The sequence below is a fragment of the Monomorium pharaonis genome, unplaced genomic scaffold (genome assembly GCF_013373865.1).
Source record: "Monomorium pharaonis isolate MP-MQ-018 unplaced genomic scaffold, ASM1337386v2 scaffold_419, whole genome shotgun sequence".
NCBI classification, from domain to species: Eukaryota; Metazoa; Arthropoda; class Insecta; order Hymenoptera; family Formicidae; genus Monomorium; species Monomorium pharaonis.
This window is the reverse complement of record NW_023415713.1, coordinates 3,327-26,102: the sequence shown is the minus strand read 5'-3', so window position 1 is coordinate 26,102 and position 22,776 is coordinate 3,327. Positions and strand designations below refer to the sequence as shown.

At 34.5% G+C, this 22,776-nt stretch overlaps 4 protein-coding genes across 5 annotated transcripts; 2 read left to right on the top strand and 2 right to left on the bottom strand.

The window, feature by feature from the left end:
• Positions 1–1,207: 1,207 nt before the first annotated feature.
• On the bottom strand, positions 1,208–4,976 carry LOC118648408. Its single transcript, XM_036294720.1, has 5 exons — positions 4,863–4,976; positions 4,481–4,571; positions 4,110–4,255; positions 3,802–3,934; positions 1,208–1,282 (listed from the first exon to the last, which is right to left on the bottom strand). Exons 1-5 carry the CDS (start codon positions 4,958–4,960, stop codon positions 1,232–1,234), a joined length of 519 nt encoding a protein of 172 aa, XP_036150613.1. The 5' UTR covers positions 4,961–4,976; the 3' UTR covers positions 1,208–1,231.
• Positions 4,977–11,644: 6,668 nt separating this feature from the next.
• On the top strand, positions 11,645–16,030 carry LOC118648407 (alpha-(1,3)-fucosyltransferase 7-like). The gene is made up of 3 exons (XM_036294718.1): positions 11,645–12,462; positions 12,810–12,961; positions 13,398–16,030. Exons 1-3 carry the CDS (start codon positions 12,202–12,204, stop codon positions 14,329–14,331), a joined length of 1,347 nt encoding a protein of 448 aa, XP_036150611.1. The 5' UTR covers positions 11,645–12,201; the 3' UTR covers positions 14,332–16,030.
• Positions 15,440–20,056, top strand: LOC118648406 (gametogenetin-binding protein 2-like). 2 transcript variants are annotated; one of them, XM_036294716.1, is made up of 11 exons: positions 15,440–15,817; positions 16,544–16,734; positions 16,845–16,988; positions 17,066–17,278; positions 17,342–17,548; positions 17,608–17,776; positions 17,872–18,036; positions 18,164–18,244; positions 18,320–18,580; positions 18,660–19,004; positions 19,098–20,056. In XM_036294716.1, the coding sequence occupies exons 1-11, from the start codon at positions 15,728–15,730 to the stop codon at positions 19,269–19,271; spliced, it is 2,040 nt and encodes a 679-aa protein (XP_036150609.1). In that variant the 5' UTR covers positions 15,440–15,727; the 3' UTR covers positions 19,272–20,056. The 2 variants fall into 2 exon arrangements, with proteins under 2 accessions (XP_036150609.1, XP_036150610.1); XM_036294717.1 differs by lacking the exon at positions 15,440–15,817 and adding an exon at positions 16,015–16,130.
• LOC118644105 (3-oxoacyl-[acyl-carrier-protein] synthase, mitochondrial-like) lies at positions 20,050–22,388 on the bottom strand. The gene is given in 4 exon segments (XM_036294719.1): positions 20,050–21,316; positions 21,319–21,453; positions 21,521–21,901; positions 22,187–22,388. Coding segments are annotated over 4 exon segments (1,317 nt in total). The 5' UTR covers positions 22,386–22,388; the 3' UTR covers positions 20,050–20,714.
• Positions 22,389–22,776: the final 388 nt, after the last annotated feature.

Genomic DNA, 22,776 nt, shown 5'->3' with positions numbered 1-22,776 from the left:
ACGCAATGAATACACTTGCTCCCCAACATAAATGTTCTTCAACTTAATTCGTTCTATGCCAGGATTATTTGTTAAGTCGTAATTTAAAAATGACTTGACGGGATTATATTAGATTAAATACTGGACATTTCAATTATAAATTAGCGTAACTAACATTTTTATAATAAAAGTATTCAAAACTTTTAATAGTCGACTCAACTGGCAATTTATTAAATTCAAACATGCGTCACAATGTCCGATTCGTCCGTCGGTTCTTCACAAGTAATACAATTTATAATTTATTACAAAGAATCAAAAGCGATGATCGAAATGTTGTGACTTGTTTAAAATTCTTTGTATGTATATATATGTACATATATTTATATACATATATTATATTATTTAAACTTATATATATATATTATTATTGTAATTATATTATATAATGCAATTATATTATTATTGCATGCTGTCGAATGCTGTCAACTACGAAAAATACTCAATACTATAATATTTACCGTTAATGCAAGTACAATGTTGATACTGTAATAGTATATATTATTGTATTGAGTATATCTGTAGTTGGTAGCCCGCAACTACATATCTTATTGAATATATTACTTTTTTGCAGTGTATATTTGCCTATCAATATGCATCATTCACATAACGTAGTAATTTTATTTTAGTCAAATAAGAACATTGTAAAGCATTGTGAAATCTCTTTAATTAAACAAACTAGTGTTTTGCATGTATGTGTGTACATGTGAGTTTGATTTTTAGAAAATAAAGTAAGTGAGTTTTTTCACAAAAAGAGATCTCATTTTGTGTATATCAATTTTAATTTAACTGGTTGCAATTGAAACTTTGCATCAATATTATATAACAAAATTGCCATTAGATTTTTAATTATAATTTTAGTTTCTGAGATATTTTAATTGAAAGTGAATTTAATAGCTAAATTCTGGACAAGTTTTTTAGCGCAACACTTGTGCAATAAAGTTTGTGTCACAGCACGATATACTTGGTGTCACGCCGCTACCACGTCACTTGATTAAATAATTTTATTCTATATAATAAATTTATTAAATAGTTTAAAATTTACATATTTCGAAAATATTTCTCTAAGTAACATCTCTAACTAATTTTTAAATTTAAAACTATGGTACTATTAAAATTAAACGTAAATTAATTATACTACTTGATTTTGTAGTAATCATATCTATATCACATTTTCAATTAATCCATTTTTGTCTTATCGCGTAGAATATATGAAGGTAAAATAAGATACCGAAGCTTTCACCAGCTGCAACAGATAATATTGTAATATAACGTTAATGGTCTATTTGTATTATGACATTTTAAATATATAAAGTAACTTCGGTATATATATACCGCACATATTTAAAATTTTATTATCTTGTGTTTACTCTTACATATTTAAAAAATTCAAAATAAAATATTTATTTTCTTATATTGAATATATTATGAAATAGTATATTGCTTAACAAAGACAGAAAACCGATCCCCACGAGTTACTATTTTTTATTACAAGAGTGTTGTAAGGGTTGAAAATGATCCTTGAGTGACACGAATTGACAGGCTAGCCAAGATTAAATTAGGTTTACAAAAGCGATGAAGTATCGGTATGCTGCGAGTTACCGTATACGTGTCGTGAGATAGCAAAGAAGCCGTGGTAATTTTTCTATGCGAGAATTGGCGTAAGCGTATCGCGAAATGACCTGCATGCGAGTGTGGTAATAAAGGAATACAAATAAGGTATGAAAAATTATCAAACTTGAAAAGAAGTCTTGTTGAAAAGTTTTTTGCTACGTGCTAGAATGGAAAAACTGTGTAATAATATTAGTGTATGGAAATATGACTACGTATGAAAAAGTAACACGAAAAGGACCACTTTCGACGCACATGTATAATAAGAAATTTTAAAAACTTTTATATTTTTGTTGTATATCAACAAGGATAAGAGATGTCGTTACCCATGAGACAATCAAGTTAAATAATACAATATAGCTAAGTATTTTAATATAGGAAAAAGGAGGATAAAATGACGACCTTAAGGTTTGTCGATTTTTCCCAATTTCTGTAATATTCTGTATAAATAATAATCTTTTTTTTTTTAGATTCACTAAAGCTTTTTATATCTACCATAAAAATTAAAAGCTGTTAAGTAAATTAGAATTTTAAGAAATTTTGATTTCTTAAGAAATGTCAAATTCGTCTCGCTATATGGGTAAGATGACTTTCAGTAGCAAAAAGAGTCAAATTAAGTGTAATTGTAATCTATCTATCGTTTATCTGTATAAACACGAATTTTTTTATTCATTTAACAATATATTATATTAATAATACAACTACTTCATTTTATAAAGATTACGAAATCAATAAATTGCATATGATAAAATTTACTTACAGATTACCAGTATAATCAATCTCACAAATTACAAACTTAATTTGCATAACAATTACGTTCGTTGCAGATCATAATCTGCAAGTACAAATGCGTCATTTGGCGTCATCCGTCATCTTATCCGCAATTATAGTATTCACTTTCTTTTTTATTTAATAAAAATGATGCACTGCAAGAAATAAAAAACATGAATGCATTAATATGTGTCTTTTTGACTATACTATCATGATTTTATTTAAAAATCGAAAGTATTTACTATAATTACGTCATTTCCTATAAACAAGCGCCAAAAGTTACGCATGAATATGTACCTAAAAGACATTTCTTATTATCCACTTTTGTGGTCCGATTGAAACCAAACTACAACAGATAGTTTACTATTCTCTAAAGTCTTTAATGAGTTCAATATTTATGTCGGGTCGATATCTCTTACTAGTTTAGAAAAATTAGCATGTTGTCATCTTACCCATTTTGTTATCTTACTTCCTTCCTCCTACTTTATTCTGTATAATCCTTCTACACTTATGTATCATGAACAACCACTAAGCTTTTTACAACTTCCTACAGAGAAAGTAATTATTCTGACAAGAAAGTACATTAGAATATATTGCTGCGTAATTCGTAATATTGACAAATTGTTTCAATTTATGACAGTTTTGTTAATATTAACATTAAAAAGACAGTAATAACGCAATGTTAAGAATGTTGGTGCAGTACCATCAGCCATAAAAGTTAAACCGCTTTAGACGCGGTTGAGCGAAAGTTTTCTAAAAGATATCTGAAAGATATCTTCTGTCAGATATCTTTCAGATATCTTTCAGGGAGATTTTTGAAAGATTTACTGTATGGGATGCAACAGTATATGCAACAGCGTTGCCTTATCTTCAGTGGCATGCGCTCTCCGCGCGTAAAAATGCCTCTACATTGCTTTTATATGAACTTTTCTCGAAAACCATACGTGTTACTTTTCTTAATTTTTGACAAAACATTTATATTATTATAAATTAATGAATGTCAGTTCTTGGTTTACTTTGTAAAAGCCGTTTTTTCATAATTGCTAAAAAATGATGTTTTTCAGTAGCTTGGTAGCGCTTATATGTACAAGGATCGAATTTGGAAATTAATTATCTCAATTTCTGTACGTGTCATGTTTTTAAAATGTCAACCAAGTGTAGATTTCATTGCAATCAAGGTATCTTCCAAATTTTTAGCAATTCTTAGGAAAACTATATTTGGCACCAATATCCTTAATATAACATACCTACATATAAGAGAATAGTTGCGGACAAATTACATTCATTTTTTTCTCATTACTACGGCGCAAGTCCGTGCGACATAAATACTGAAATTATTCTGTTTTGATACATGCATTAAATATATGCATTAAATTTTCTTACCGTAGCAAACCCCTCTAGCGATCCAGTGAATAATACACCAACACGTAAAGGTAGGTCTTTGGTACCATTTTGCAATAGAAACAATATCAATTTTTGTATATGCAACGGAGCCATATACCATTGAACATCGTATCTACAACACATTATTTAAATAATAAGAATGGATTATTTCGGAAAGGTAGAAAGATTTCTTAATCATTTTAACATATATAAATTATTCATATATATAACGGCATCACTACTCATATCAGATTGTATAAGATAAACTTTTATATAATATATACTTATGTTAGAAGCGAATATCTTACGCGGTAATATATATGTGATTATTATGATCTGTTACATTTTGACAGACATAATTAGCTACAAACATATAAGTGATAATACATATTGTAACCAGAAAAGGCATCAAATTTTCCTTAAGATTTTCTTTGGACGATACTATTTGAAATATCTAAGATACAAGTTTTATAAATCAGTTTATCTGCAGATTATATTTTATCATTTTGCTGCACATATAATAAGTTAATATAATTGAACAAAATAATTATATGCAGATTACATGCATAAATCAGAATTATTGGTAACTGTATATATGCTCTTAATATAAAATCAAAAAAATCAAAAAATTATAAAAATTTTTAGATAAAATTCTTAGAGAGATCCTTAAAAGACTTACTCGAAAAAGACTAAAGCTTAAACCAATCACTCCAGTTATTATTAAACAGCAACACATTGTCTCGATTTTAGTGACCAGTAGTTTGCTTAATCTTTAAGTAAATAAATATTATTGTATTTTATCTTTTATACACACACACACACACACACACACACACACACACACACACACATATATATATATATATATGCATGTATAATCCTTATATATAAACAATAATATTTAATTTAATCAAATTAAAATTTCTTTTTGTGTTATATTTAACTGTAATTAACGCTGTACAGTTTTGTTATAATACTAATTTTAATATTTACACTTTAATAATAAAGATATTATGTAGACAAGAAATTTTTTTTGTTTATAATGCTTCAAGGATACTAACCTCACGGCTTGTCGATGAATATCCACTGCATATATTATTCCTTTAAATCTCAAATTCTTATTTTTTAAAGTGATATTATGTAGCAAATTAAAGTCCATTGCACGTTCAATACGATAGCTATAAATGGTACATTTTGTTACTTGTAAATCGACCGATAAAAATATCAAACGTTAGTAAAAGAAGTGCCAATAGCGATCAAAGCAAACTTTGGCGTTTAATAATAATTTTGCGTGAATTAATAATTCTCAACATTCACGACTGACAAATAATTAGAGTAACAATTCACATATGAGCTACGAATTACATATACAAGTCTTGCAAAATTATTATTAGGCACCAAGCTCTTTGATCGATATTGATGCTTCTTTTGCTTATGTATAATACATTTTATACATAAATAACATATTTGTTTATAATAATATAATTTTTGAAATTTATTTTATTGCCATCTTGCAAATTCGGTCCTTAAATTTAAAATAATTATATAGTACTGGTTAAAAATATAACTCATTACACACATAACAAAAAATATGGTGTGTAATTAGCACATACAGACGCGTCGAGTTTTTGCACTCGTGTGAAAAAGCACTCCTGCCAAAAAACCAACTTCCCATGTCATACATATACAATGTACTATTGTCAAACTTACTATTGTCAAAAAACACGTTATATATAAAATGTATCTAATACTAGGTATTTATTGTAAAATATTGAATTTATTTGATTTAGTTAAATATAAATTACGCTAAAAGACCTAAAGATGATATTGCCAGTACCGTATAATTTTCTTATAATTAAAATTTTAATGACATTTTCTGCATAATATATACCTAGAGATTTTGAACAATCCACAGATATATTGCAAATATGCAATGATTAGTGTTCCCGTCGATACTAATGAAATAATTCCAATGTACAAAGCTGCACACATATGTAGCTCAATTAAATAGAAAAACGTTTCTTTATTAATAAAATATTCTGTTACAATCAGCCCATGATGCAATCGAGACCCATTCCTCGGTAAAACAGTGTCAAGAATAATCGACAAAAATTGAACGACAGTAAAAATACATATGCCACAAAAAGCAAGTACTGGAATGTATGAAAAAGAAAAATATTTTTAAATTTGGTTGATATAAATTTTCAAATTTTATTGCACATTGTATGTATTAAATAGAAATCGAGTAAGTATATATACAAAGAATTTCAAAAATGCCTTACTTATAAGCATAACTGCATATCGTTTTGCATTCTGGCCATACTTTTTTATGATGACGTTCTCAGGTTCATCTTTTAATTCGTCAAATATATGTTCAATTTGCATCAATAAATTTTTTATCTGTTTCAATCCAACAATTTATTACACTATCTTTAGTATTTTAAATGAATTTGTATTTTTTTTTAAACTGCTGAAGATATATCTTTTAGAAACACCTATTTTTAATAAAAAAAATATCTATCAACTTACAGCGTTGGTATTCACTGCAAAAGCGATATATGTTATTATACAAAGAATAAAAATAGACAAATTACAGCCAACTTTAATTATAAAGTTGAAAGTACATTTCGAGCTTATGAATGTTGTAAACTGCAAGTAATAACTTCATTAAAATATTTGTAACAAAACAGCTACTTTTAAACATATAATGTATGTTAATTTATTAATAGAGTAAAAATTTTTTTAATTATTTGTTTTTCTAATTAAATGCTAATTTCTTAGTACAATTACACATATTAATAATACTGTTGGAAAAAGTAGGGTATATAATCAGAGAATAGTTACAATATATAAGTTTTGTAATATAATGTATAACTTGTACTTATACATATGCACACACAATAATAAAGCGATAAAAAAATAATAATAATAAATAAAATGATTATTTATTCACCAGTGATTACAAAAGAAAAAAGAATATAATTATTACGTTTGACCTAACTAGCCTCAAATATATTCAACAAATAGCGTACAACGTTTCAACCATTAGTTTCAGTCCTTATCAAGTGCTTAGATACGTAAAAATTATGTGGTACACATTTTTGAGTTATAATATGTGCATAGATATCATCTAAAAGGCAATATAAATAAAGTAAATTACAGAAGAGTTGCCCTGAAAATATATAAGTTAATAATAACGTTTACCAATCGAAAGTGTGGTCAAGTTTATGTAATAAAAAATAATATATAATTGGATACATTGAAATCTAATGTGTGTGTTTTCTTCGAGATCTAAGACTCTTACTCTAAAATTTAAAGAAGACAACTTTTTTAGATTAATATATTATAAAATATTCAAATTAAGTAAATTCGATTTTCTTGAATACAGTTTTACAATATTCTTGAAACGAAAATAAATTCTTGTTTTAAGTAAAAAATTCTGAGATTTTTTAATACTTGTGACAAGTATATTTTAAAACTAATATTAAGAAAATATTTTTGATTAAAGAAAACTATTACTTGAACGAAATAAAATAAAATGAGTAAGTACTTTTCTTGGCTGAAAAATAATATTTTTCTGTATGTAATAAAAAATACACGCGCGTGCGCGTTTTATTGTTTTATTACTGCGTGCGTGATGTGCGTATGTATAAGTAATATTTTTTATTTTTTTATTTATTATTGTTTTATTATTGCAATTTAATTATATGTACATGATACTAAAAGATTATTATAAATTGCAACATGTTATAGCTTATTTTAGCAATATTATTATTACTGAAATAAACTTATTATATATTACAACTTTATAATAATATTATTACCTTACTTGAAACAAAATCATGGTTGTTAAAATAATGAAAAAAAAAATACATTGAAGATGTATGAATTTTGATCGTTGATAGGGCCATAGGCCTGCTATAAGTAAAAGAATTCTATTAAGATTGAAATATTGAGTCTTAGTGCAGATCATTTCTTCGCAAGCTTTAAAATATTACTACAAAAATATTGACAAATTTTACGATGCGTACCTTTCTCCACTGAGCGATTAAATATCTTATACCTTTCTTCTCTTTTAGCACATTTTAATATTTAAATTTTTTATACTTAAATTTCCTATAATTCATTAAATTACACAAAAAGTCAGAAGTACGAATATTCACTCAATTGATTTACCATTAAAGTAATTTCACAGTTGTGTCTTTCTCATACTGTTAGAGACGCAGGCGCACTTCTGTCTTTTCAGCGTCGATACTTCATACCAGTACGCGCACGCAATGAATACACTTGCTCCCCAACATAAATGTTCTTCAACTTAATTTGTTCTATGCCAGGACTTTGTTAAGTCATGATTTAAAAATGACTGGTCTAACCAGGAAACCTCGCAAACTCTTAAATTCTGATTTTAATGGAACTTGACATAATGTAGAGGAGGTAAATACATATATAAATTTGGAAATTCTCCATTTGGTCCCAAAGACAGTTTAAAGGGGTGAAACCATCCTTCAAATGTAAATATATTTTTGCTTTTTTTCGATACCTTATAATCTAAACAAAATATCAAAAAAATGTTTTATACAAAAGTTTTATAGCATAAATACCTCTATTTGATTATACTATTCATTTTTTGAAAAAAATTACTTTTTGAAAAAACATTGATATTTTGCACAGCACTCCCATACTATGTATCAAAACTGAATAAAACTGAGAAGGCACCTCGCGAACTCGAAAATTCTGATTTTAATGAAACTTGGCATAAATGTAGAGGAAGTAAATATGAATTTAAAAATGTTCGGTTTTGGCTTAAAAACGGTTTGAAACTACCCTTTAAAAGTAAAGTTATTTCTATTTTTTCTTGATATATCTCACAAACAAAATATCTTTAAACAAAATATTAAAAAATGTCTTATACAAAAGTTTTACAGAATAAATATCTATATTTAACTATGCTATTTATTAAAAAAAATTTTTTTGTCAAAAAACAAATAACATATTTAAATATAGGTATTTATGATGTAAAACTTTTGTATAAAATATTTTTTGACATCTCATTTGATTTACAAGATATATCGAGAAAATTTCTAAACTCATGTATTTATCCTGTCTACATTTATATCAAGTTTCATTAAAATCAGAATTTACAAGTTCACGAGGTTAAATTCCCTTGTAAGTCAGATTATATTGGATTAAATACTTGACATTTTAATTTCAAATTAGCGTAACTGACATTTTTAACAAAATGTTCAAAACTTTTAATCGTCGTCTCAACTGGCAATTAATTAAATTTCAAACATGCATCACAATGATTCGACCGTCGCTTTCGGTTTTTTTAAGTAATACAATTTATAATGTATATTACACAAAGTGATAATAAAGTTATGGCGTGTGCAGAAAGGAAGAAAACACTTCTTTGTAAAGAACCTAACGGGTTATTAAGAAATATATATAGAGTGTTTTGTTAACATGTCTGAATTAACGTGCGGTCTCTTTTCAACTGATTGTTTATTTCCATTGCCCGGCTCTTGACAGCTGACCGACGTTGCCGATCGATATCCGCGATTGTACAGCTGTCAAGGAGTATACAGGGCGACGCGCGTAATATTACCGAAAGTAATGGCTGAAATATTGTGACGCTTGTTTAAAGTTCTTAATAAAATTGGATCGATTATTAAGAGTATGCTAAAGCAAAAAACGAACTCCAACGAGACTCTATAGCACCGTCATAACAGAACCAAAGATGTCGATGAATTATCAACATTTTTCGTTTCGTATTACATTACTATCGGTATGTATTACACTACTATCAGTATTCAGAATGTTGGAAATAATACATGTATACATACATACATATGGAATAGTAATTTTATCAGTACCGTCTACATAGACGCATTAGGGATCCGATTCTTGAACTTGTACGAAAAAATTTCGCATACGAAAATAACGCTGCACGTTCACCGTTAGAACACAAATTTTTTAAATACAATTTTTTGAATCATTTTTTGTAATAATTGAGTTTTATATTTATCTTTTCCTTATGTTTTTCCCTTTTTAACATACAATTATATTTATTATAGCGCAGTGCATTAAAAAAAACATAATATATTATTCTATTCCATTTTTCTTCCAATTTGCAAAACACGTACTATTACCGTACATTTTTTTTTTATTTACAAAATTATCTAATAAACTAAAAACTAATAGAATCAAAAATATAAATAAATATGTGAGAAGAATTTGACCATGTAAAATAATCTAAATGTATTGTCTTAAGTTAGATTACATTTTACAATCGCAAAATAATAATAACGCAACAATTTATAAATTCAAATACTATATATATTTTTTAATAATTTTTGTAATCTAACATTTTGTTATTTTATATAATAAAAATTAAAATTAGCGTTGTCTTTTACGCGAAGGTACAAACAAAATAATAAAAAATAAAAGTAAATTTAAAAAATAAAAACTTTAATAAATAAAAGCAAATTATAGATTTACTTCATAAAGAACATTAAATAAGTGGTTGAGAGAAAATTCATAGATTAAAGTCGAGATTCAAAAATAAAAAATAAAAGTAAATATTATAGAATTAATAACTTAATGTCTATAAATCTATTTGTATTGCTTCCATAAAATCAGTTTATTACTATAGCGCACATTCGCCATATGGCGAGATAAAGATGGAACATACGCTATTCAATTCATAGCTTCATAATCAAGTAATAATCACCATGCGTGAGACACTCGATGCCGCGTGGCATTAAAATACATAAAACTGCAATATTGTAACAAATTCAATTGAACCAACGAAGTGTTACGAATAAAAAAATAATTAATTCTCATCAGTTCTCTTGACACAGCTTAAATTCCATCTTCTCGTGTCCGCAAAATTGAGTAGATAATTAAAGATATTAATTTCAATGCAGTAATCTTTTTCTTCCATTCTTGTACTTCCGTGTAAATAATCGAAAAATAACTGACATTGTGTGTAGAAAATCAACGGCACAAACTTCAAAGAGAGAGGAAAAACTGAGTATTTAAAAAAATCACTCAAGGACTCGAGCAAAAGGAAAAAAGAAGATAATAATGTGCAACCTAACGTATTCAACCAGAGTGATTAAATACATCTGGTCCATCAGATAAACAGAAATAAGAGTTTTTGTCTATTAAAATTATTTTGAATTTGGATCCTGCAATTAAAGCCCGCTTTTCCACACTTCAGCCTCGCTTTCTGTCAACTTTTCGGACCGTTTTGCAGTTCAACGTTATCAAGAAACGCGAATATGATTAGCTCAATTACATTATCGCGATTGATAAACTGCGTACACACGTTTGACGTGTCTCGGGTCTACGAATCTCGTTTCCACCAGCTGATATTACGGTAGCACCGGTGCCAGCCCGGGCGACCGGTGAATGACGGTCTACAAGCTGGAGGACTGTGGTCACGCTTGGCTAACCAAGACAATCGGGATCAACGGTCAGTCGCGCGCCAGCGTGTATCCTTGTTGCACCGGGAGTCGTGCATCACCCGCGGACTTTCCTCCGCGTGCTTTCTATCATCCGCACGTCATTTCGCTCTTCGTCGAGGCGGCGTCAAGTGGTCTGTTCTACGTCGCGTCCCAGTTTGGAGATTGGTGATTGTCATAGCGCGCGAATGGTTTCCATAAATTAATAAGTGTTTTATTTCAATACGCACGGCTCTATTTCGCGTAATTCTTTCATTATTTCATTATTTGTTGTAAAATCGATTTGAGGAGTTTACGGTTTATTGTGGAAAGTTAACGAGACGAGACGGGGGTGGAGTTTTTTTTTTTTTGCTTCTCGTGTAGGAATAAAATTTGTAAAACATTGCGACTTTCTGAGAACACGCTTGATTGCATCTAATTATAACCTTTCGCGTTTTGTGAAAGGCAGCGATATTAAGAAGGAAATCAGAAAAAACTAAAGAAAGAGATTGTTTCTTCTTAATGAGAATCATAGTGTAACTTTATCCAAAGAAACCATCCCTCATTTCTTTCTTAATTGCCTTCCGTCAACAGAAATTATAGCAACCTATGCACTTTGTTTGAAGAAAGTCTCATGTTTCGTTTCTTCTTTAAATGCTCTTTTTCATGTCACTTAGAAACTTAGGTAAAGCTGCTGTATACAACAGATTAAGACTTAAAAAATACATCAAATAAAAAATTATTTTATTAACTTTCTATTCTATCTTCGCTGTGTTTGTTAACAGGCGTCTTCGTCCTATGTGGCGCGAGCTTTGCGACATCAGATCCTCACCGGGGACACCGCGAAGAAAGGCTTCATCATCGAACGCGTAGATAAGACCCATAGAGATTCAATCTGTCCCGGTCAGTTGTTGCTTAACGCACATTCAGGCTAGAATGAACGGCGGCGAGCATTATGCGCAAGTTACCACGGCTCGCGTTCGTCCTGCTCATCGGTATGACAGCTGCGATTTTCTGCACGTTGCTGTCCTCGGGTTTTCTCGTTGTCGACCGAAGATCTTCCGCGTTGCGAAAGGAACAGGTGTCCATAAAAGAGGAAAACGAAGGAAATAGAAGGTCTATCTCTGGCTCCCGGGGACTATCCAACGCGCGACAATTCGCGAGGATGGTGTCTCTGGATGCGCATCTCCTGGGGAGAGGCTTCACCGATGAGCAGGTAAAATTTTTTTTTGGATATTACGCCGCCTTGTGTTCAGTTCTTCATGGGCCAAATTAATTCCGAGTTTACTGTTTTTTTTATCCCAATATTGCAAGATATTAGATTAAAGATAGTTATTAACTTCTAATATTTGAGACATTTTATGGAAATTATATAGACAAGTTTGCTAATTTTGTAACTTTCATTACTTTAAATCTTTAGGAGATTGTAAATAAAAGATGAATGCCAAGTTCGTCACCAAGAAATCTCAATAGAGCGATCATTAATTTTTGTTATTTATTAGTAAAAATGTATTAGATTGAGAGAGAAAAATTTAGATAAATGTTGCGATATGTTTCTCTTAGGTAGAGAGTATGACTCCCCTTGGGAAATGGTTATTAGCACCGGAAGGGAGTCCACCCCCGCAGTCGAACGCCAATAAAACCTATTTGATCTTAATTTGGAAGCACGGGCAGTTCCTGGAACGCAGGCACATCAGACGTTTTACGTCCACTAAGTTAGTAAATTCTAAATTTTTTGACGCCCTTTTTCTTTACCAAGAATACATCTACGCAAGGATAATCAAAATAATATTAGCCGACAAAGACAGAGGTTTATATTACGTAGTACTTAATTTATGTTTATTTATATAATAGTCACTAATTCTTGTCGTTGAGACCTTTTTAGCATGATATTGACTATTTTATCTTTTCATTTTATCTATTCTTGTCTTATCAGTGGGTACGATAATTATTCATACAACAACGCATTTAGCTTGAAACCAATTTTATAAAAATAAATTCATTCTACCAATAGGAAATTGTAGAAATATACGTAAATTTCAAAATTATATCTACATAGATTATTTAAATAGATAATAGTATCAGCGAAATCGCGACTTATTCTCATAACAATGAACATCAACAGATATTTATAAATTCGTTCATTTTTAGGTTTTCACCGTGGGATCAATGTTCAGTACGGAATTGCAGGCTGAGTTACGACGAAAGGGATCTGCATCGAGCGGACGCCGTGGTGTTCCATTTGCACTTCACGAGGAATCCGTCGGAGTTACCGGCGAGAAGTCGGACGGATCAACGTTGGATCTTCCTGACAGACGAGTCGCCCTATCACACGTTTTTGTACGGCCACCAGAGATTATCGAGCTACGACGGTCTGTTCAACTGGTCCATGTCCTACCGAATGGACAGCGACGTACCGGTTCCTTACGGAAGGACGATACGAGTCGCCGGCAGTTATTCGACCAAACGCTGGAACGCTATCGTAAAGACCAAGACCAAACTAGTCGCTATAATGGGCAGCAACTGCGGCGGCCGCAACGGACGGTGGTCCTACGTGAAGGCGCTCAAGTCGTCGCTCCGCGGCGACCTGGACGTCCTCGGGAAATGTCTGGACGGTAACAGGACCGTCTGTCCCGGCCACTTCGACCAAGACTGCCCTGCCTTGGGCGCGTACAAGTTCTATCTGTCGTTCGAGAACTCCAATTGCCGGGAGTACCTGACGGAGAAGGTGTTCTGGAACGCGTATCACAAGTTCGCGGTCCCAATAATAATGGGAGCATCGCGGCAGGACTGCCAGCGACTGTTGCCGCCGCGCTCCTACCTCCACGCGGACGACTTTGCGGACGCAAACGCGCTCGCCGACTACCTCAGGTATTTGGACCGCGACGACGAGCGTTACGTCGGCTATCATGAGTGGCGCGACCGCTACCGGGTGATCAACGACCACGGTTACTTCGGCAGCGTTTCCAGGCACTACTGCCGCGTATGCGAGGCGTTGCATTACAACCCCGCCGTGCCGAAGGTCTACGCCAGGCTCGAGCGCTTTTGGAGCAAGGAAAGGGACTGCGTTCCAGCTAGCGCTTAGGCTCCGCGTTCTCTCCACGATCTTATCTAGTCTTTGTGAAGTGTAGACGGGTGTTAATAATTAATATAATTAAATTTATTATTAATTGCAGATGAAGCTTTCGTCAGTGACTTGAAAATTTCAATAAGCTACTTTAAATGCATTTTGAAGTTGTGGAATTTAAAGTTATGTAGATTATAACTCGATTTAATTATGTTGTTACTGGTAGTTAGTTATTCTTAATAATAAATTTAATATTTAATAATAAAATGCTTTTCTTCCAATAAACAAAACAAACATTAATCATCTATAAAATAACTATTAGAATCTTCTTTCTCTCACCGATGGAAAAAAGATTCATTTTTTTATATTTCAAATTATTCTACAAATCCTTAAAAAATGACATATGTATTATTTCAATATAAGTTATTTTTACTATATGCAACATCAGTATTTGATATTTAACAAGTGCAAATCTTTTTGCGTACATTTAGAGCATAAAATTAAACCTAATAAAAAATTGTATACGTAAAAATGATAAAAATAATTATATGCGAAAGACGACACACATGTGGTAATTGGTGCATTATTATTCTTTTATATAAAATGCGTATAGAGAATTGCAACGTGACCAAGTTTCCGCATGCATGATAGATCCGTACTTATCGCCGGAAAAACGGAGTTCTGAAAAAATTCGATATATCCTTTCGATTTCACCGGCATGTACGAAGGAAAGCCACGCGTTTCGCACGCGGAGGAGAATCTTTCGAGTCGATACGAGATGCATCCGAAGGATCATGAAGGATCCCTCGTTTGCGCGGCGTTCATTCAAATTTGAATGATTTAAAGATCTCCTTCGAGGAGAATCCTTCCGCCGTAGACGAGTCTCGCCGAGATTCGAGATCGTCTATGAGGAGCGAGATGGAAAACGCGTGGCCGTGATTAGAAGGAAAATGCGAGGCGAGAGAAAGAGAGAGAGAGAGAGAGAACTCGCGGTGCCGCGCGATGCAACGACGCGTTGACGTCGTCGTCACCCGGCGGAGAGAGGGACAAGATGATACCCACGCTGACGCGGGGCGGAAGTACAGAGCGATAGACGGCGACTCCGTACGTTGCAAATGGCAGACGGTGCGTGATTATACCCCGCTGCGAAAAAACCGTCGTTACGTTTTGCGTCGCGTCTACCGTCGTGACTGGTCTCGCTGGCTAAGCGAGGAAGCGAATTTCAGCTGTCCCGGAGGGTTGCCCGACGCGTCGCGTCGTGCACGTAGGTCACGTCAACCAGGTTCTCCCCCCCCCCCCCCGGATTCACAGCTGAAGGTAGCGGCCGGCGAGAGCGAACGGGCGGGTGAAACTGCGTTTTCGGAGAGGACGAGGAGTCCGTGGTATACCGGGATCGGGACGACTCAGGATCGAGATGGCGAGGCTAGTGAATGTCTGGCGGGACAACGTTCCGATGGAGCTGGCGAGCAAGCAAATGCCGCTGATCGTCGACGAAAACCTGACGGTAAGCGCGCTGGCGCGCGCGCGCGCGCGCCCGCGTGCGACACGCGATTTTCCACTGTTGAACGTTGACCGGCGTGACTCCTGGGGCACGTCGTCGACGACGTCGCTTCACGACGTGACCGGAGCGTTGTACGTGGTTCGCTCCGGGGTTCGCTGTCAACCTATCCTTTAACCTAAAACACGTCACGATCAGCCGTTAGAAGGGCGGGGAGAAAGAAAAAAAAAAAAAATAGAACCGAAAATGCCTGGATCTCTCTCGAGATACTGGACCTCGCCGAGTCGTCTGTCACTCGATCAATCGACGATCGTTATCGGTACGTCGAGCGGACGCGACTGCGATGAAAACTACGAAGCTAACTGTAACGGTTATTCTTGCGTCATAAGGTGTTTTTTTATAGTTGAATCAGTGTATACACTCTATACTAATTGGTCAAAAAATATTTCGAAGTGCAGCATCAATTGGAGCGCACTCTTAGCAAAAGCGAGAAGGAGAACTTTACAAAAAAACAAACCTGTACACATCTCTGTAGACGATTTCTTGAGTTTCCATACTGCTCTGTACTTAATTCGATTGTCAACTCTTTGCGTGATTGTTTAACAAGAGAATAGCGTTTTACTACAGATTATTTCCGTTATTGGAATAAATTGTCATCGAGCCGAATGTGATTTATTGCTTGTGATACTGCAATTTATTGTATAGAACTTATTTGTCAATGCTTTCTTTCAGATGATCATGGATATAAGTAGTTTGGGTGCTATTTGTGAGAATCCCTTGATCAATGGTAAACAGTTGGAGGAGTTTATGAAGAAATTTGCTGTGCTTACAGTAGAGGAAATCAAAACATCCCTTGAAGTTACTTGCAAGAAAATAATTGACATTTTGAATGAGGCTGAACCATGTGTAGGTTGCCGCAGAAGGTGATTAGTTCTTTTTTTTTATCAGAAATAATTGGAGATCACTTTTAATTGAAATAATATGTGTTGCTACTAACATACAATTAACTGACAGTAAACTATTCTGTGCTCAGTGTCGAAAGATTGTTCTACGATCTGATGAAATCTGGACATCCTGCATTAGATCCGCTGGTAATCACTCGCAATGGTGTGCTTTCAGTAAAAGATGATGTTTTGAAATCACCTCAACAGCTCTGTACGCTGTTGCATGGACATAGGTATATAGATGAACGCGAGAATATTATCCCAGGCACTGTGGTGCAAAAGAGTTTCATCATTACTTACATCTCCGTAGCGCTAGGTTAAATAATTTAATGGAGAAACAACAGAGAAATAGAAAATCTCGACGATGCGTATTGCATACTTTGGAAATTCAGCGGTTGCCGCCAATATGGAACTCCTGGAGGGAAGTGTGGGACTGCATGGAGCTACCGTGCAAGCAGGAATTAACTTTAATAGAGACCGATACGCTTGATGAAGCTTTAGATACTTATCTACGTAAACATAGGTATGTAGTTTTACATAGATTATTTCGTGGCTCTCCCCTATATCAAGATTGTGTGGTTGTCAGGTTTTGTGCTGAGTGTCGCAACAAGGTGCTACTGGCGTCGTCTCTTCTGACACGTGAACCCGATCCTACAAAAGAAAAAGGTTACGTGGCGGTTTTGTATAACGAAATTAGGCGTTGCATACCCAAACATCATGTTCATTTACCACATCGCACGGAATATATGACTACTCTCCTTAATCGCGCGCAGCCATGGGCACTCATGGGAAGGTACTGATTTTCATTCTAACATCTTGGAAGGGATAATGAGGATCTTTTTGAATTTTCAGAGAGCGCCACGCGAAAACGCTGGAAATTGCTCAAGAAGAAGTACTTACGTGTTTAGGCATATGCATCGCGGAACGACTGCACAGAATACATCGACGAATGAAAGAGGAGGAAACTGTATGTAAAGTGTTAGCTGCTGTTGCGGTAGATGCATTGTCTAGAAACTTTCGGGTAATAACATTTTATATATTCTGTCTAGTAATATTAGAAAATCTACATTTACATAATGAATTATTCTGCAATAAACTATTTCATGTCTTGTTTAGTCGGCGGTTGAAGCAAAACAAGGTATTTCTCAGCTGGAATTATTGTATAAAGAATTCACGAGAGAAGAGATAGCGAAACAGAACAAGCGTGAAAAATTACGTCTTAAACGCAAGAAGAAGAAGGGACGCCGTAACGAAATTGAAGAGAAAGAAAACTCTTGTGATGTATGTTGGAATTTGCAAGACTTAAAATTTTGTTTTATCTTAAGTTTCTCACAGAGAATATTTGTTATACAATAAATAAAGTTAACATATTCACCCGCGCATGGTTAAACTATATATTTTGTTGTAGTGTTCAAGTGAGAGGCAAAGCGAATCCCCCTGTACCTGTGCGGAATCAAAGCCAACGACGAAAAACATTAACCGGCATAAGGTATAATATTCACTTGATTTTGCATGTATACTTATGTTTCCATATTCTATTGGTTGTTTACCTTTTTGATCTTAGTTGCAGATCCTAGATCCAAAAAATAAAGGGCCGCCGACGTGTAAATGTTCCGATTGTTTAAAGAAACTAAAAACAAGTAGTATATCACAATCACAAAGTAAGACAGAACTATCAATCTCTATGAAAAAGAGTTTACAAAAAGGTAAAAAAGACATCTCCGGAACAAAGAAAAAATCTAATACAAGTCAATCAAAGCAAAATAGTACGCCTTGCAAACAATTATCTCAGGAGTATTCATCCGATATTTGCGATTCGTGTAAGGTAATTACAGTTGTCAATGTTGTATAGCTATGGACGTGTGTCGAATTTTTAAAATAAAACTTTTTTTTCTCACTTCAAGGAGAGTGAAAAAGCTGATGAGAGTCAATGGCGTTACAATTGTAAAGATTCTGTAACTAACGAGTTGGTAGACGCTTGGATAACGGAACCTAGCGAAACCAAATACAATATGTGGATAGAGATGAAACTTCATTCCCCGAGCGAGCGATTGTCTCAAGATTGCGGATACTCTTCCGAGCACAATATCAGCAGTTCTTCTCTTCCTAGCACACCGGAAGGTTCTGAAGTAGCCTGCAACGACGAATGGTGTGATCATGAAGGGACTTGTCATGATAAACTTAATCATTCCAATTCTAGCCTCTCTTTATTGCAAGAGCGTGGCCCAACACTTACACAAATGTTGAAGGTAAATTTAAGATATTTTATTAAAATATTTAAGGCTTTATATTTTCTAATAAAAAAGCTTAAATTTAATGTGACAAAATTGTTTGATCCTCAGGAATCCTATTTTTCTGATGATGATGAGAAGGAGAGTTATATTCCAGTGGAGGAAGTATTAGAATTTAAGTCGAGAGTATGTCAACTCACGGAAAAGCGGCTGAAACTTCGGCAAACGCTTAGAGAACGTTTTGACATGTTGTGCAGCCATCAAAAACCACTTAACATTCAGTAAGAATTGCTAGCTATGGTAATATACCATCCATCCTTCTTTTTTTTTTTACTTTGATTTACTCAGTAGTGAGATATGAATACATTAGATGTATTTTGAAGAAATTGTTATCATTCGAAGTCAACCTTTCGATGTGAATAAAATGCTGAATATATGTATATCAAAAAACAAAAAAAACATAATAATGCTATTTATCTCTATAGATAAAACGATTGCGGACCGATTGTTTCAACTTCTTGGTAAACTTACCTATCGGGTAAACATGTGGCTATCTTTCTTTTTAAATAAATAAGGAGAAATATGTACCTATCGGATAAAGTTTAATAAATTGAAACACTCGGCTCTGCATCAGATAAGTAAAAAATATTGAGGGGAAATAGTTTCATAACAGCTGAAAAATAACATCGACTTCGAGAAAAGTGCAGAATACACAACGCACATTGTGGTATCATAAAACTAGTATACGGAGCAACTTGAACATTACTGTATATCTTGAAATTGATTGTATAAATCTTTGCAAGTTAAGTGAATAACAAATAGATATCTTGAATGAACATGCCTTGGCCGTGAAAATATGGCAAATCCCCGATTCCGCGGTTGTTAAAGACAGATTTTTCAGTGATCTTTGAAAAGTATTGTATTTTCTTGAAAGTTTTTGTTTTTAAGATTGTTTACGCGGCGATATAACTATGACAAATTCGTATCAATGTTGTAACAAACAGAGATGCGATATGTAATATTGTCGGAATCTTAATATTAAAATCAATGTTGCATTCCATTATAATATATATACATATATTTTATTATTCCTCTTTGTGTAACCTTCATTACACACGCACTGTAAAAATATTCTATAAAAGAATTATTGTCGTAAATCGTACGCATATATTGTATGTTGCATAAGAGTTATTAAAAATATTTAAGCCGCTATCCACTGGTAATCAATTGTGTAAAATTTAATTCGTCATCAGATTTACTTTTCTTGAATTTTATCGTTTTTATACATATGTACATATCAGAGTGTATTTACAGAAACGTTTCCTTTTCTATCAACTTAAAAAAGTCAAAAAGTCTATATAGTCATAAGATATTCATTTGCTTTCTAGAATTATTATATGTTGGTCCTTGAATATTTTCTTCACTTTAGTCAATGTTTCAAGGAGTGACTAGTAATTAATTCTATCAGCATTACGTTGTAATTGTAAACTTAGTTAACTGACATTGTTTTCTTAAACATTCGGGTTTTTACGGAGACGCATGCTTTATCTTTTCTAAGTTATTATACATGATATAATATTGTAAAAATCTTTTTATCTGCTAAAATAACTTTCGTTCTCCAACTTTCAAAAGTTATTATTGAAATTCTTTTGCAGACATTTTAAAATGCGATTATGTAATATTCTCTTGCCAAAGAAACAGAATACACGAGGTTTCTGTCAGACTTAATCAGACGTATTGGGTGAAGCACAAGCATGCGTTCGTACCACCGAATCCAAATGCGTTTTTCAGAGCTGTCCGACGCGACGTCGCGTTCCACTTCACTTTCGTGTGCGGCGCAAATCTCAGACGTGTCTCTGTATCCAAGTTGTGTAAATTCAAGGTAGGCGGTACGATGCCCTCCTTGATCGCTAAGATCGTGAAGGCAGCTTCCAGGTTACCGGCGGCACCCAGCAGATGACCGTGTGCTCCCTTCGTGCTCGTCACCGTCACGTTCCTGCTGTGCTCGCCCATCAGCGACTCGATCGCCTTCACCTCGATCCCATCGCCTAGCGGCGTAGACGTGGCGTGTGCGTTCACGTGCGTTATCTCCGCGGTCTCGATGCCGGCGTCCTTCAACGTTCGGTCCATCGCCAACAGCGCGCCGGTGCCATCCTCGCTAGGCGCCGTGATGTGTGACGCGTCGCCGGACAGGCCGTAGCCCAGCACCTCTGCGTAGATGGACGCGTCGCGGGCGAGCGCGTGATTCAACTCCTCCAGGACCAGGATCGCGGCACCCTCGCCCATGACGAAACCGTCGCGATCCCGGTCGAAGGGCCGCGACGCCTCCGGGGCATTTCGTTCTTCGACGTACTTAGCGCGCGTAACCGGCAGAACGCGGCTATAGCCAATGGACTGATACATGCCTCCGCTCCACCGCACACCATCACGCTCGTCTCGCCACCGCGGATGAAACGGAACGCATCGCCTGGAATATATTTATTCATTACGATGAGAAAAATGTCCAGAGTCTATTATTTTCGCTGATCAATTACCGATAGCATGCGCGCCCGTCGCGCACGCGGTCGACACTGCATGATTGGGCCCACGAAAGCCGTACTTGATGCTGATCTGACCAGCTGCCATATTCGGCAGTATCCTTGGCACAAAGTATGGACTGACTTTACTATAGCCTTTTTTCAATGCCTCGTACGTCATGCACACGTCCACTAGGTCTATCATACCGATTCCTACTGAGACCCCGGTGTCGCGTTTATCAGTCTCGTCAGTCGGCTTCCATCCTGCGTCCGCGAGTGCCTCCTCCGAAGCTATCAACGCATATGCTGTGGCAGGACATATTGTCCGTAGCTCACTCTTCGTAAAATGGGAGTCGATGTTAAGTTCGTGAGCGGAGTTTCCTTTCGGCACCAATGCAGCTGACAAATATAATTCAATCGTTACATATTATTGTACGCAATACAGTTTTGAGTAATGGTAATTATAATATCGATAAGTCCTGGATTATGTAACTTTTTTCCTTCTCAAGAGTAAAAACGTGAAAAGATTTTTCCATTCATTTTAATCGTGAAAATTAATTTAACATTTTCGGAAAAAAGTTACCTGATTTATCTGTTTACACATAGAACACAAACGTTGTAGAACATAAACAAATCTCAATGCCCATCGTATAAACGTTTGTGTTATACTCCGAAATCGCTCACCTACTTTACACGGTAGCTTGTCGTAGTCCGGCTCGGAAAGTTTCGTAATTCCGCACTGGGAGTTGACGAGAGCCTCCCAAGCGTTTCGCGTCCCGACTCCCAAAGGCGAGACAATCCCCATCCCGGTCACGACGACACGCCGCTTGGACCTCGCGGCAGTCGTCAACGACCGGCTGATATGCAGAAATGGAATGGACATTTCCGATTTCGCAGGAAATTTCCCGTAGACGTTCTTCACTAATCAACGTGAGTTACGCTTCGTTAATTAATCGATTTGTCATGATCATCAAGATATAAGACATTTACGAGGCACACTGCGTTAACTGCGTGTGATCAAACTGATCACATTGAGGTTACGTCAGGTTATGTCTCTCTGTGTCGAAAGATGATAAATAAAGCAACAGATCCCCTACTTTATCAACGACACACCGATATTTTGCAAAATATTTTTTATATTTAGAAATAAACAGAGTTAAAAGTTTTCCCGATCGAAAGAGCAATTAATTTTTTAAATCGCTGACATACTTTCTTTCGCAATTGCATGCTATTTTAATCTCAAAGCGCTAAAAATAACGCGGGATGATTGAAAG

Bases quoted from the DNA above. Each gene is read 5' to 3' on its own strand.
- LOC118648408 (XM_036294720.1), bottom strand. From the start codon at position 4,960: ATGGACTTTAATTTGCTACATAATATCACTTTAAAAAATAAGAATTTG. The intron at 4,572-4,862 runs GTTAGTATCCTT...ATTTACTTAAAG, and splicing joins ATTCATCGACAAGCCGTGAG to ATTAAGCAAACTACTGGTCA. The intron at 4,256-4,480 runs GTAAGTCTTTTA...CTTGTATCTTAG, and splicing joins TAAGCTTTAGTCTTTTTCGA to ATATTTCAAATAGTATCGTC.
- LOC118648407 (XM_036294718.1), top strand. From the start codon at position 12,202: ATGCGCAAGTTACCACGGCTCGCGTTCGTCCTGCTCATCGGTATGACA. The intron at 12,463-12,809 runs GTAAAATTTTTT...TGTTTCTCTTAG, and splicing joins GAGGCTTCACCGATGAGCAG to GTAGAGAGTATGACTCCCCT. The intron at 12,962-13,397 runs GTTAGTAAATTC...GTTCATTTTTAG, and splicing joins AGACGTTTTACGTCCACTAA to GTTTTCACCGTGGGATCAAT.
- LOC118648406 (XM_036294716.1), top strand. From the start codon at position 15,728: ATGGCGAGGCTAGTGAATGTCTGGCGGGACAACGTTCCGATGGAGCTG. The intron at 18,037-18,163 runs GTATGTTGGAAT...ATTTTGTTGTAG, and splicing joins AGAAAGAAAACTCTTGTGAT to TGTTCAAGTGAGAGGCAAAG. The intron at 19,005-19,097 runs GTAAATTTAAGA...TTTGATCCTCAG, and splicing joins CACTTACACAAATGTTGAAG to GAATCCTATTTTTCTGATGA.